Source organism: Lynx rufus, unplaced genomic scaffold, assembly GCF_022079265.1.
Source record: "Lynx rufus isolate CCGP_SWC_20201006 ecotype Redwood Valley unplaced genomic scaffold, mLynRuf1.p SCAF_20, whole genome shotgun sequence".
NCBI classification, from domain to species: domain Eukaryota; kingdom Metazoa; phylum Chordata; class Mammalia; order Carnivora; family Felidae; genus Lynx; species Lynx rufus.
The window spans coordinates 8013434-8027489 of NW_025814835.1; the positions used below are offsets into that span (position 1 = coordinate 8013434).

The 14056-nt window shown below is 38.1% G+C and overlaps 1 protein-coding gene across 1 annotated transcript in view; it reads left to right on the plus strand.

Annotated features, from left to right (window-relative positions):
* RTTN (rotatin) overlaps nt 1–14056 on the plus strand; it is a 169158-nt gene that overhangs the window by 21185 nt on the left and 133917 nt on the right. The window contains exons 11-13 of the mRNA XM_047086363.1: nt 6513–6683; nt 12027–12239; nt 13446–13558. Coding sequence (XP_046942319.1) covers nt 6513–6683; nt 12027–12239; nt 13446–13558 — 497 coding nt within the window. The remainder of the gene's footprint in view (nt 1–6512; nt 6684–12026; nt 12240–13445; nt 13559–14056) is intronic.

Genomic DNA, 14056 nt, shown 5'->3' on the forward strand with positions numbered 1-14056 from the left:
GTTCGCCAAAGATAGTTTAAGGATAGCACTTACTCCGTCGTGGTCATTGTTTAAGCACTCTGTGTTTATGAAGCCACTTAATCTTCAGGACCCTCTAAGGTGGATAATACATGTTATAGATGAGAAAATGGAAGCTGATTCTTTTTCAAGGTCACTTTAGGATTCTGTTTTCAATCATGTTTTATTGCCAAGGATACCACGACACCAGTCCCAACTTAGAATCTCAGGGAGAGCCTTTTTGTAGATCATGACTGAACTGAGTCTGAAATTGTAAGATTTGGGTCAGCAAATAAAGGTAGGGCTTTTATCTGGCAGAGAGGAGGGGAATGAGAGGGAGGAAGGCATAGTGCTCACTGGTGGTGAGGGGGAGGACTGGTGAGGGCAAGCAAGCAAGACAGCATAAAACTCAAGGTGGAAGATACGGGAGAGACGCTGGTCGGCTACAGAGTCTGCTCTTAGAGGGCTTTCTACTTGATGCTGAGTGTTTTGGCCTCCCTTCCGAAGGCAGGATGAGCTTGCTCTTCTGCGGGAGAATGCTTGCTGAGGTTCGCGCGTGCCACGGTGGGTGGGCGAGGTGGTGGGGCCTGTGGTGGGCTGTGGTGACGGGTGTGATGGTGGGCGCGTGGTGGGCCGCCGTGGAAGGCAAGTGTGGAGGATGAGGCTGGAAGCATTGTGGGGGACAGCCCCACCCGGGTGCTCGCTTCAGATGCTTCACAGTATCTACCACTTATTTTACAGTGTGTGGATACCTAGTGCAGAAATTGTGTTTACAATATAAATTCTGTCTTATGGAGACTATTTGGAATATTTTGCTAATCTGATTTAATTCTGTACCTTCTTTTCGTAATAACAATGAATATCCTCTGAAAACTGGCCTCCCTCCCCCTCCATCAACTACTTCATAGCCTTTTGAACATTTTTAGCCCAACAAATTAAAACTGTGGACTAGTTTCTGTTGTTTTTTAATCCTTTCTTTTCTTAAAACGTTACCACCCTGCCTTTTATTTTGCTTAGAAGAAATGCTGGGAATAGTGAAAATTGCAAGCCTGATTCTTTTTTTTTTTTCTTTTTTCCTTTTTAAATTTAAATCCAAGTTAGTTAACATATAGTGTAATAATGATTTCAGGAATAGAATTTAGTGATTCATCACTACATATGACACCCAGTGCTCATCCCAACAAGTGTCCTCCTTGATGCCCATCACCCATTTAGCCCATCCCCCCACCCACCTCCCTCCATCAACTCTTCAGTTTTTTCTCTGTATTTAAGAATCTTTTATGGTTTGTCTCCCTCTCTGATTTTAATCATATCTTTGCCTTTCTTCCTCTATGTTCATCTGTTTTGTTTCTTCCTTTTTTTTTTTTAAATGTTTATTTCTGAGAGCGAGAGAGACAGACAAAGTATGAGCAGGGGAGGGACAGAGAGAGAGGGCGACACAGAATCCGAAAGTCTTCATGCTCCAACGTGGGGCTCGAACTCATGAACTTCAAGATCATGACCTGAGCCTAAGTTGGACTTAACCCACTGAGCCACCCAGGCACCCCCATCTGTTTTGTTTCTTAAATTCCACATATCAGTGAGATCATATAATACTTGTCTTTCTCTGACTGACTTAGTGCGTTTAGCATAAACACTTTACTGCCATCCACTTTGTTGCAAATGGCAAGGTTTCATTCCTTTGTTGTTGTATTTAAATTTTTTTTAAAGTTTATTTATTTTTGAGAGATAGAGACGGAGCATGAGTCGGGGAGGGGCACAGAGAGAGGGAGACGCAGAATCCAAAGCAGGCTCTAGGCTCTGAGCTGACAGCACAGAGCCTGACGTGAGGCTCTAAACCACAAACTGTGAGATAATACCTGAGCCCAAGTTGGATGCTTAATTGACTGAGCCTCCCAGGTGCCCCAAGATTTCATTCTTTTTGATCACCAAGTATTATTCCATTGTGTATATATATATATATATATATATATATATATATATACCACATTTTCTTCATCCATTCATCAGTCTATAGGCATTTGGACTCTTTCCATACTTTGGCTATTGTTGATAGTGCTGCTATAAACATTGGGGTGCATGTGCCCCTTTGAATAAGCATTCCTGTGTCCTTTGGATAAATGCCTAGTAGTGCAATTGCTGGGTTGTAGGGTAGTTCTATTTTTAATTTTTTTGAGGAATCTCCATACTGTTTTCCAGAGTGGCTGCACCAGTTTGCATTCCCACCAACAGAGCACAAGGGTTCCTCTTTGCATCCTTGCTAACATCTGTTGTTGCCTGAATTGTTAATTTTAGCCATTCTGATAGGTGTGAGGTGGTATCTCATGGTGGTTTTGATTTGTATTTCCCTGATGATGAGTGATGTTGGGCATCTTTTTATGTGTCTGTTACCCATCTGGATGTCTTCTTTGGAGAAGTGTCTATTCATGCCTTTTGCCCATTTCTTCACTGGATTATTTGTTTTTTGGATGTTGAGTTTGGTAAGTTCTTTATAGATTTGGATACTAATCCTTTATCTGATATGTCATTTGCAAATATCTTCTCCTATTCTGTCGGTTGCCTTTCAGTTTTGCTGATTATCTCCTTTGCTGTGCAGAAGCTTTTAATTTTGATGAGATCCCAATATTTCATTTTTGCTTTTATTTCTGTTGCCTCTGGAGACATGTCAAGTAAGAAGTTGCTGTGGCAGAGGTCAAAGAGGTTGTTGCCTGATTTCTCCTCGAGGATTTTGATGGCTTCCTGTCTTACGTTTAGGTCTTTCATCCATTTTGAGTTTATTTTTGTGTACGGTGGTGTAAGAAAGTGTCCAGGTTCATACTTCTGCATGTTGCTGTCCAGTTTTCCTAGCATCATTTGTTGAAGAGACCATCTTGTTTTCCATTGGATATTCTTTCATGCTTTGTCAAAGATCAGTTGGCCATACATTTGTGGGTCCATTTCTGGGTTCTCTGTTCTGTTTCATTGATCTGTGGGTCTGTTTTGGTGCCAGTACCATACTGTCTTGATGATTATAGCTTTGTAATACAGCTTGAAGTCTGGAATTGTGATGGCTGCAGCTTTGGTTTTCTTTTTCAGGATTGCTTTGGCTATTCGGGGTCTTTTCTGGTTCCATACAAATTTTAGAGTTTGTTCTAGCTCTGTGAAGAATGCTGGTGTTATTTTGATAGGGATTGCACAAGGCTGATTATTGTAGTACTTTCTTTTTATACTATTTTGAGAAGCATTCAATTCATCTTTGGACTTATTAAGGTTATTTGAAACAGTTTCACAAGAAAATAGACTTTTTAGAAAAAGCTCTATAATACTGAGATCTTCAATTAATGTTCATGAATTTAAATTACAGATTGTCAAAGTTAATGTTGAATAACATATATTGTTTGTAGGTATATAAAAGTAGTATTTTAATGGAGAAGTGCTAGGTGGAAGAATTGTCTGTCAATATTAATACTGTTACTGTGTTTCTAGTTTGTTTTCTTTGGGCTGGTAGTTATTAATATAATGGCCTCTGGTTTAAATTTTATTAACTTTTAGTTTTATTTTCTTGGGATTAGAGAAGATAGCCTTAAATATATACTGAATTTTTCATTGTGGGTGAATAAATAGTTTTTGCCAGTGTTTCTTGGAAACGTGAGGAGTTGTAGTCTTTGAAATGATCAAAGTTTATATCTACTTATTTATAAATTAAGCTAAAAATGACTGGGCTAAAACCCGTTAAACCATCTTCGTTTCAATAACAGATTTTGCTTGATATTGTTTATTTTTCAGACCACAAAGACTCAATTCATATTGGGTCTTTACTCTTAATTATGCATTTCATCAAGAGAAAATAACCCCCTTTATCCAATTTTTTTTGCCCCTAATTATTCATTATTCATATTTCATAGATTTTGCTCATATTTTACTACACATTTAATTTTTAACCTTTTATGTGCAAAGATAAAGATGTCCTTTTATTTTTATTTTTTATTTTTAAATTTTTTTTAAGATGTCTTTTTTTAAATATGTGTCAATTATTCATTTTGTTTTTTCCTTCAACATGAAATCTTTTTTTTTATTTTTTTTTAAAAATTTTTTTTTAATGTTTATTTATTTTGGGGACAGAGAGAGACAGAGCATGAACGGGGGAGGGGCAGAGAGAGAGGGAGACACAGAATTGGAAACAGGCTCCAGGCTCTGGGCCATCAGCCCAGAGCCTGACGCGGGGCTCGAACTCACGGACCGCGAGATCGTGACCCGAGCTGAAGTTGGACGCTTAACCGACTGAGCCACCCAGGCGCCCCTCCTTCAACATGAAATCTTATTTGATTTATAGGAAAATTTAAACACTTTTTTTGAGTGAGTGAATGAGAGAGAGAGAGAGAGAGAGAGAGAGAGAGAGAGAGAGACAGAGGATGAGCAGAGGAGGGAGAGAAGGGGAGAGAAAGAATGTTAAGCAGGCTCCATGCTCGTTGTGGAGCCTGACACGAGGTTTGATCCTACTACCCTGGGATCACGACCTGAGCTGAAATCAAGAACTGGACCCTTACCCCACTGAGCCACCCAGGCGCCCCCATTTTAATCCTTTTTGAGTGTATAATTCAGTGGCATTACATACGTTTACATCGTTGTACAATCATTACCATTTTCTATCGCCAAAAGTTTTCTGTTATCTCAAACGGAAACTCTGTACCCACTAAACAATAACTCCGTTTCCCCCTTTCCCCGGGCCCCAGGTAACTTCTATCCTGCGTTTTTCTTTATGAATGTGACTGTTGTAGACACCTCGCATAAGTGTAATGAATCATTCAATATTAGTCTTTCTGTATCTGGCTTATTTTACTTAGCATGATGTTTTTCAAGGCTCATTCATGTGTCATGTGCCAGAATTTCATTCCTTTTTAAGGCTGAATGACATTTCACTGTGCATGCAGACAGCATACCACATTTTGTTTATCTGTTCGTATGTTGATTGACACTTTTCCAACTTTTGGCTGTTGTGAACAATGTTTGTGTGAACATTAATGTATAAGTAGTGTTTGAGTCCCTGCTTTCGATTCTTGTAGGTCTGTTACCCAGAAATGAAACTGCAAGATCATATAGTGATTCTGTGTTTAATTTTTGAGGAACTGCCATATTGTTTCCATAGTAATGGCGCCATTTTACATCCTTACCAGCAAGTCACAGAGGTTCCAGTTTCTCTGCATCACCAACACTTAATATTTGTCTTTTTTTTTTTGTTTTGTTTCAAGTTTTTATTTAAATTTTAGATAGTTAACATATAGTGTAATACTGGTTTCAGGAGTGGAATTTAATGATTCATCACTTACATGTAACACCCAGTCCTCACCCAACAAGTGCCTACCCATTTAGCCCATCCCCCCTTCAGCAACCCTCAGTTTGTTCTCTATTGTGAAGAGTCTCTTATGGTTTGCCTCCCTCTCTCTCTCTCTTTTTTTTCCTTCCCCTGTGTACATTTGTTTTGTTTCTTAAATTCCACATGTGAGTGAAATCACATGGTGTTTGCTTTTCTCTGGCTGACTTGCTTACCTTTGCGTAACACACTCCAGCTCCACTCATGTTAATAGCCATCCTAATGGGGGTGAAGCAGGATCTCACTGTAGCTTTGATCTTTTATATAATTTTTTTTTTAGGCCTCATACCTTTTAGTTTGCTTCCAGTATATTCATCCTTGAATGAAAAAATTTCTGGCATCCATTTTTATCCTTAGTTTACAGAGTATTTCCTGTTTTTGTTTTCATATATCCTCAGTGGAAAGGTGAGAGTGAGGTCTCCAGTGCTCTTTTGTTCTGTCTTAGTGATGCTGTCCTTTATGGGGAATGTCAGCACATAGAAGATGTATTTTGGTCTCTATCATTATTGATTTGCAAGTTAGCTTTCTCTTTGTAGTTTATGTATGTCTTTCAATTTAAAGGATATAACTTCTAGTTAAGTAGTAACTTACCTAGAAGTTTCTGATGGCAGAACATTTGCCTTGAAACAGCCTTTTTTACGTGAAGAGAGAACTCATAGGATTTGCTGTTTAATTGTTTTGTAATTATATGACTTTCTCTGTCACATTTCTTTAGTAATTTTAGGATCAGTTTGAGGGCAGGGATGTCTCTTGTAGTAATGCATTTCCCCCCCCACTATACCTGCCACTGTGTTAAGTATACAATAGGCCTAATAAATACTTTGTGAGAGATTTACATGCTGATTTTGAACTTGTAACAATTAAGTATTAGAAACTAGGAGGGATTTATGCTTCATTAAACTTTTTTATTTATTTTTGTTCATTATTACAATTCATATTAAATATGTAAATATTGTTAGTTTAGAAAACTTTAGGTGTGCCTATTATGCACTGGTAGTATTTTAAATTATTTCAGCAGGTATTGATTATTCTTATAGGGAGGAAGAAGTTTTTGTTTGGGTTTGTTTTGTTATTTGTCATACTATTGTAAATTATTCTCCATGAAATTTTCCATACTGGCTCCTGAAATTGGTTGTTCTCCCATCTCGTGTTTAAATGTCTGCAGAAAGAGAAGCTGCTCATGGTGCTGGCGTCCCTGGGAGATGCCATGTGCTACCATAAAAGTGGTGCCAGTTCAGACCAGCCGGAGGCGGTGCTGGTGCATCACCGGATGGCCTTTGTGAGCACTTCTCTGTTCGCGGTCCGAGTCCTGCAGGCGCTTCTCCCTGTTGAAAAGGTGAGGGTGGGAATGTTCCTTGTGGTTTATTGAATGTTACAAGTAAGTGTTCAGTCGTAAATTTCCTGTGCTCATTTCATGATTTCTAATGATATTAGAAAGGTAGTAATTGAGAAAGACTAACATGTTTGAACAGTTTTGACAAGTCATTTGATAGAAAAAAAATTACTTCTAAAAAAAAATTCCTTTTTAGGTAACTTCTTAAAATTGTGGTGTAACATGTTTAGAAAAGTACACCGTTCAGTGCATTTTTACAATGCACTGTATTAAAGTGTTTAAAAAGTGACCACCACCCCAGAACATGAAATACAATGTTACCAGCATTTCAGAAGTCCCTTCCCATCAGTTACCTCTCATTCCTTTCTCCAAGCGGAACTTTCTTTCTGACTTCTGTCACTATCAATCAGTTTGTCTGTTTTTCAACATTACGTGAATGGAATTATAAGGTATGTACTTGCTCAAGACTTTTTTTTTTGAGATTCATCACTTTTGTTGCTTGTAGCAGTTGTTTGTTATATAACTGTATGTTAAAGATGATTTTAGTAGGTGTACATATTTCTTTTAAATCATTTCATGACCGGTTTTTTAAAGTTTATTTGTTTTGAGAGAGAGAGAAAGAGAGTAGGGGAGGGGCAGAGAGAGAGGGAGACAAAGAATCTGAAGCAGGTTCCAGGCTCTGAGCTGTCAGCACAGAACCCAATGCCGGGCTCAAACTCATAAACCTGAGCCAAAGTCAGACGCTTAACCGACTGAGCCACCCAGGTGCCCCATGACTGTATTTTTAAATAGAGGTTATATCTCTGAATTTGAATGTTAGTTGTAAAACATCTCAAATTATTCATGCACACATATTTTATAGTGTACTTACTGCAAAAAGAAAGGTGTGGCATGTTTTAGTGAAGGTATAGGAGAAATTACTGCAACTAAAGAACTATTTCCTGTGCCTTTTGATGTCCTTTGTTATAGACATTTGCCCTTTTGTTTTCTAGAATTCTGCATAGTATATAAACTCCCATATTTTTCATAATACTTACATATGCAATATATTGCCAAGTCATCTGGAAAAATAAGAACAAAACATTAAATTTTAAATTTAGTATTTTGCTTTAGGAAAAAGAGCATCACTCTATTAATTTTAATTTTTACCTTTTATTCATTAGTCATTATGTTTCTAAAGAAATTTTCTATTTTGAAGAAATTTGCCAATGTCTAAGCATTATGAATTGAAGAATTCCAGTCATATAAGACTATAATTGCATTTAAGATATGGATGTCTCACTTTATGTAATAATATATAGCTGAAAAATTAGTAGTGCTACATTAACTTGTTACTAAGTATTACAAATGATCAATTTATCTATAGTATTGATGTAAAACATTAATTATACCATATAATTTTATTTATTGCTTTTTGACTATAGATTTTTTTTCATCTCTGTACTTATTTGGATAGGAATCAATTAAAGTAGAAATGTTTTATTTTGAGTTACTTCAGTTTTAGAATAATATAAAGCCTCTGTGTATGTGTTACTTTTTGAAGGTAGTTCTTTTTTTATTTATTAGTTTTTGTTTTTGAAGGCAAGTCACTATCTGTCAATTTGGTACCTTTCTTAAATGCATAAATTGGCATTTCATTAGAATAGTAAATCAGGCCATGGAGGAGACTGTGATTAAGGTATTCGTTTATAGATGGTTATAATTGCTTTCATTAATAAAATAAGAACTTTAAAATGAGATGCAGACAAAAATCCTATTCCATTGCTGTTAAATTTCTTTCGGTTCATGATTATGCTGCCCTCTGCCTGTTGCTGGCTCACCAGTGACTGAAATGGAGGTTGGATTCTGAAACTTTCAACCTGGAAAGTGGTTTTTAAATATTTGAGTTACCACCTGCCAAATATGTAAATTGGAAGTTGGAAAATGATAATGTGAATCTTTGTAGAGATTTCTTGGATTTGAAATTTGGACAAGATGACCTTGAAGGCCTTTTTGAAATGGATAATAATTGGTTTGAAAAGATTTTGAAAAATACCTATCAACAGGTTAAAACGATGAATTGGTAATCTTATGAAAAATGATCTGCTTGGATAAATCAATTTGGTAAAAATTAAGAGCTAAAAATACTGGCCCTGTGCTCGAAGCAGCATCCAGAGTGTCGTAGGAAACTGGCTCTTTCTAAGCCAGCAGCCTGGGGATGCAGAAGAATTTATACCATAAGCCTTGGATTTTTTCACTGAGATATATGTATCCCTAATAATTTGCTAAAGCTCATAGATTCAGAGCAGCACTTCTTAAAGTGTAATGTGCAAACAGATCACCTAGGGATCTCGTTAATGACATCTTGCATATTCTGATCCATTAGTTCTGCAGTTCTCACAAGCCCTTGGATGAGGCCGTGCCTGCTCTGAGTGGGAAGGTTCAGAGAAAGCAATGTTATATCCCTCCTATCCCCCCACCCCACCCGACTCCAGCCTTCGAGATAGTATTGTTGATTCTTTTTATCTAATAGTGGTGATGGATTTGCCCTGAAGTGGCTTCACTTTTAGTTCTGACTGACAGGTGAATAATGCTGATAAATGTAGGATGGCGGTCTTCAGTCTGTTGACTGTGATCAGTCCGCTGGACTATGCCAGGACTCAACCTGAGATTGGAGCATGGTGCTTTGAGTTGCTGAGATGAAGTTTCATGTGTAGGTATGGAGAGTGAAGATGTCAGAATTTCTTAGTGATGGGGTGAACAGAAAGAAAGGAAATTAATATTTATTACATGAGTGAGATCTGCTAAACATCTGCTTGGTGCTGAATTCTCACATCAGCTGTTCTTACTTTTCTGACCAGAGTCAGAGAAAGCTCTCTTTAAACTAGAACACAGCACCTTTGGAGTTAGATCCGTGAGGCTTTAATATCTTAGCGCAGTGCCCAACTCCCAGTCTCCTTTGCTAATTCTTCTTTCTCTCTAACCTTTGAAAGGAATAGAAACCCAGGACTGACCCATTTGTGGTCTTTATTTTTGTTTTAAATTTTTTTTTTTTTCCAACGTTTATTTATTTTTGGGACAGAGAGAGACAGAGCATGAACGGGGGAGGGGCAGAGAGAGAGGGAGACACAGAATCAGAACCAGGCTCCAGGCTCTGAGCCATCAGCCCAGAGCCCGACGCGGGGCTCGAACTCACACACCGCGAGATCGTGACCTGGCTAAAGTCGGACGCTTAACCGACTGCGCCACCCAGGCGCCCCCCATTTGTGGTCTTTAAACAGCATCTGTTTGCCGACACCTCCTCGACTCATAGTTCCAGACCACATGTGTCACCTGAAGCGCAAACTCGTACATTCAACATCCTTTTTGACATCTTCACTGGGGCGATGATCGACGTTTCCAACATCACGTGTCTCAACCCTAATTCTTCACTTCTCTGGTCTTTCTACGGTCTTGCCTCTCTGGGTGGATAGCACCTTCGTTCTTCTGCTTGATTGTTGATCAGGCAGAACACTTAGAGTCATCCTTGATTCCTGTCTTTCACGTACAGCTGGATCCAGTCCCTCCACAGAATTTCTCATTTCTTCCTTGACATCTGTCTGGAGTCCGAACCCTTCTTGCTGTTCGCACCGCTGTTACCTGAGTTCGAGGCGCCTTTCTTGCCTAGGTTGTTGCAGCAGCTTCCTCATCTATCTCTCACTTCCACCCTTGCCCTTTTCCGTCTGTTCCTGTAGGCTGCTCTTGATACTTGCTTGAAATTTCCCAGTGCTTCCCCAGGGGCAAGTCTTAAGATGACCCAGAGCCCTGCCTGCTGTGTTCACCAGTGCCCTCAACCCCATCCCTCAGTGGTAACTGCACTGGCCTCCTCGTCTCTGGGCCTTTGCACTTGGAGTTCACTCTTCTATGGGTGCTTTTCTGCCAGAGATTCAAATGCCACCCTATCAGAGAGGCCTTCCCTGCTGCTCTAGAGTGTAGCACTTCCCCCCCAGGTTGCTGTTCCTCTCCATCTTTCCCATCTCTTGTTGTTGTTGTTTTCTGCCTTAGCACTTGCTGGCCACACCTGCTATCTTATGAAATATATCGATTTACTCTGCCTTCTCCACTGGAATGTTCCCTTCGTGAGGGTGGAGGTTCTGTTTGTTTCCTGCTGTGCCTCCAGGGTCTGGAATGACTCCTGGCATACTGTAGGGGAACATAGTAGGGGCCCGGCAAGTATTTGCTGAGTGAGCAAACCATAGGTGAGCAGATAATCTAGTTTGCCTCTCTTTTTCCCCCCTAAGAGAGTTCTTCACAGAATCATGAAATTTCTCTTGATTTTCTAATAGCTGCTGTCTTAATAGTTGGGGCTTTATTTCATGATTACATAGAACTAAAAATTTGATTCCTATAGTTTCTGATATTTATTTGGCAACTTTATTTGATTTTAGAAGCATCATTTAGCTGATTTAGCCCTTAATGTTAGATTTTCAGGCAGTTAATAATTATTCTTAAAATAGGATATGCATGAAATAAATGGTGACCAAGCCTGCCCTTTAATAAAGACAGCATTTCAGCCACAGTAATAGGCTATGCCAAAAGATTTTCTCCAAACAATGAATTTTGAATCCTTTTTGTTTCCTTCATTCATAGAATGCTATCACCAAACTAGAGTCATTAAAAAACAGAACCCAAAGAAACAGTTCTTTCAATTTTAAATCAATTGCTTTAAGGTTACAAAATGTATCATATTTCATTTGGGCATGTTAATTTTATACTAATTAAGGGTCACTCCTCTCTGAGTGTTTTAGAACTATGTAATTGTTGAACTTCTCCTTTCCCCTCTGAAATATGAACTAAACGAAAAATCAATTTCTGTTCAAATCAATCTATAGTTGTGTTTGATTTAGCGTTATTCAATTCAATATGTAGTTAATAAGCCCTGGGTTATGTGTTCAGCTTCAGTGGAGAAGTGCTCTTGTTTTCAGGACTTTATTGCATTATTCTGCAGATTTATGTGCACAGCATGAAATACTTAGATCAGAAAGCCTCCTGCCTTCAGTTTAGTAGCAGAGATATAAACAAGGTTCACGGCCTGGGGGGTGGGGAGAGTGACTCTGGTTGTTGGTTTGGGGAAGAAGGAACTATCCTGTGTGCCAGGCTTTTGGAAAGAGTTGAAATTTGGACTTGAGTTGTTTTGAGCAGAGAAAAATTACATTGAACGAGACATAGAAGTGAATGGTGTGTTAAAGAATAGAATTTTCTTTGGAGAAGCATAGACTTTGTGATAGACAATGATATAAATAAAAAGTTGAGCTAGCTATATTAAAATCATAGTCTACCATATTTTTCTAAAACAATTTTTAACTTTTTTTTTTTTTATTCGTTAAGGCAAGCCACTTTTTACCAGAGCCTTTGTCAGCAGCATTATTTTTAGTTTCTTTGGACATGCCTATTTCTTTGGAATATCCAAATATTCACGAAGCTGTTGTGGCATATTTGGAACAGCTGAATTCTGAAAACTACAGTATTTATAAACGAACTGCGGAGGCTGTTTATTCAATCGAATGTACCTGTAACTTCCTGTCTGATGTTGGGAAGGAGGTAAAAAGTTCTGTTAATGTCTTTTAAATATTCTTTTGATAAAATATTTAGAAAACATAACCCATACTTTCAAACTGATGGACATATAACAATTGAATATTGGAGGTGAGATACTTTATTATTGAGCGTTCATTTTTCAGATCAAGGTAAGTATATGATTTGTGTAAAGGTAAAATAAAGACTTTAGAATAATGATTGGTGTGTATTGATGAGACCCATTGGTTTTTGAAAAGGCAGTAATTATTATCAATGTCTTAATATTGAATAGAGAGTTCCTTTGTGAAGTGACTTACTGTGTGTGAACAGTGACAATTGACATAAACAACTATAAGGGCCATTTTAGTGCTTTCTGTAGACATATTTTTCCTTTAATATTTCATAGACTTATTACATACACAAAGAGCCTGATTTTTTATTAAATACAATAATGAGGTAGATTGTAAGGTAGAATGACTGTAGGTGCAGTGTTATAGCAAAGATTATGTATTGTTATTTATCCCTTTTAGAGATACTTTTAGGATATTTAGTATGTTGTCAGTAAAGGGGTTTATGAGTCTTAAAATAGACACTGACTATAATAGTTGTTTACTGTTTGGAAGTACCAAAATGGGTCCTGAAGATCTAAAAAATTAGGAAATAAATTTTTATTCCTTTTGTTTCCTACAGTGGAAGCTATCTCAGCCTCTTAGTTCTAATTTTCCTTTATTTACCTGTTATTTTTTCCTTTTGTTTTGCCATATCTCACTGCTGCTGGCTTCTTGTTTCTTCCGTGATAGAAGTTCAGATTGTCAAATTATTTCCATGATATTCTGCATGGTCAGTTAATCATGATGTGTTGGTTGTCCTTTATGTTTGTAGAAGTGGTCAGCATGTAGAAGGGGGAGTGGATCATAAAATACACAAGTCCTGCTTTGAGTCTACAGTTAGTAGGGAGATAGGGCTACAAACTGTCAAAGAACGTGGCCACTCGATTGTAACTTTAAGCCTACTTGGAAGTGAAAAATAGTCTCTTGTGGCATTTAGCTAGGAATTTTCCCCCCTAAGCTGACATTTTTGGTTTGCTTGTTAGGAAAGTGGACTTAAGCAAATGTGAACAGTCTCAGGGTCTTTGAATGATCTAATTTCTTGAAGTTGCTTAGTTAGCTGTTGAGAATTCTACTGTACATGAACTTGACATTTACTGTTCCCTTCTGCTGTTTTTTTTAGGGAGAGAAGAATCTCTTAGAATTAGTGGAGCTGGCAGACCAAGCCTTGCGAAGCTTTTCCTATCATCAGCATTTCCCCCTAATAAAGGAAATCATCTGCATGTGTTCAAAGATGTAATACTCACTTTCTTGATATGATTATGTTATTATAGGATGTATTGTGTGTGTGTGTGCACTTAGGAACAATGAAAACAGAACCGGCCTTAATTTTTACCGTTTTTTTTTTTTTAATTTTTTTTTTTTTTTCAACGTTTATTTATTTTTGGGACAGAGAGAGACAGAGCATGAACGGGGGAGGGGCAGAGAGAGAGGGAGACACAGAATCGGAAACAGGCTCCAGGCTCTGAGCCGTCAGCCCAGAGCCTGACGCGGGGCTCGAACTCCCGGACCGGGAGATCGTGACCTGGCTGAAGTCGGACGCTTAACCGACTGCGCCACCCAGGCGCCCCAATTTTTACTGTTTTTTAATTAAAATTGTTTTTATGTATGTTTGACCTCTGAACTGTATATGTATAGCTGCATTAGGGCAGTTAACTATTTTATAGGGTAAACTTTAAAAATACCATGCCTATAATCAAAATGAATTATCCCTGGATTTTTATACATTTGTTT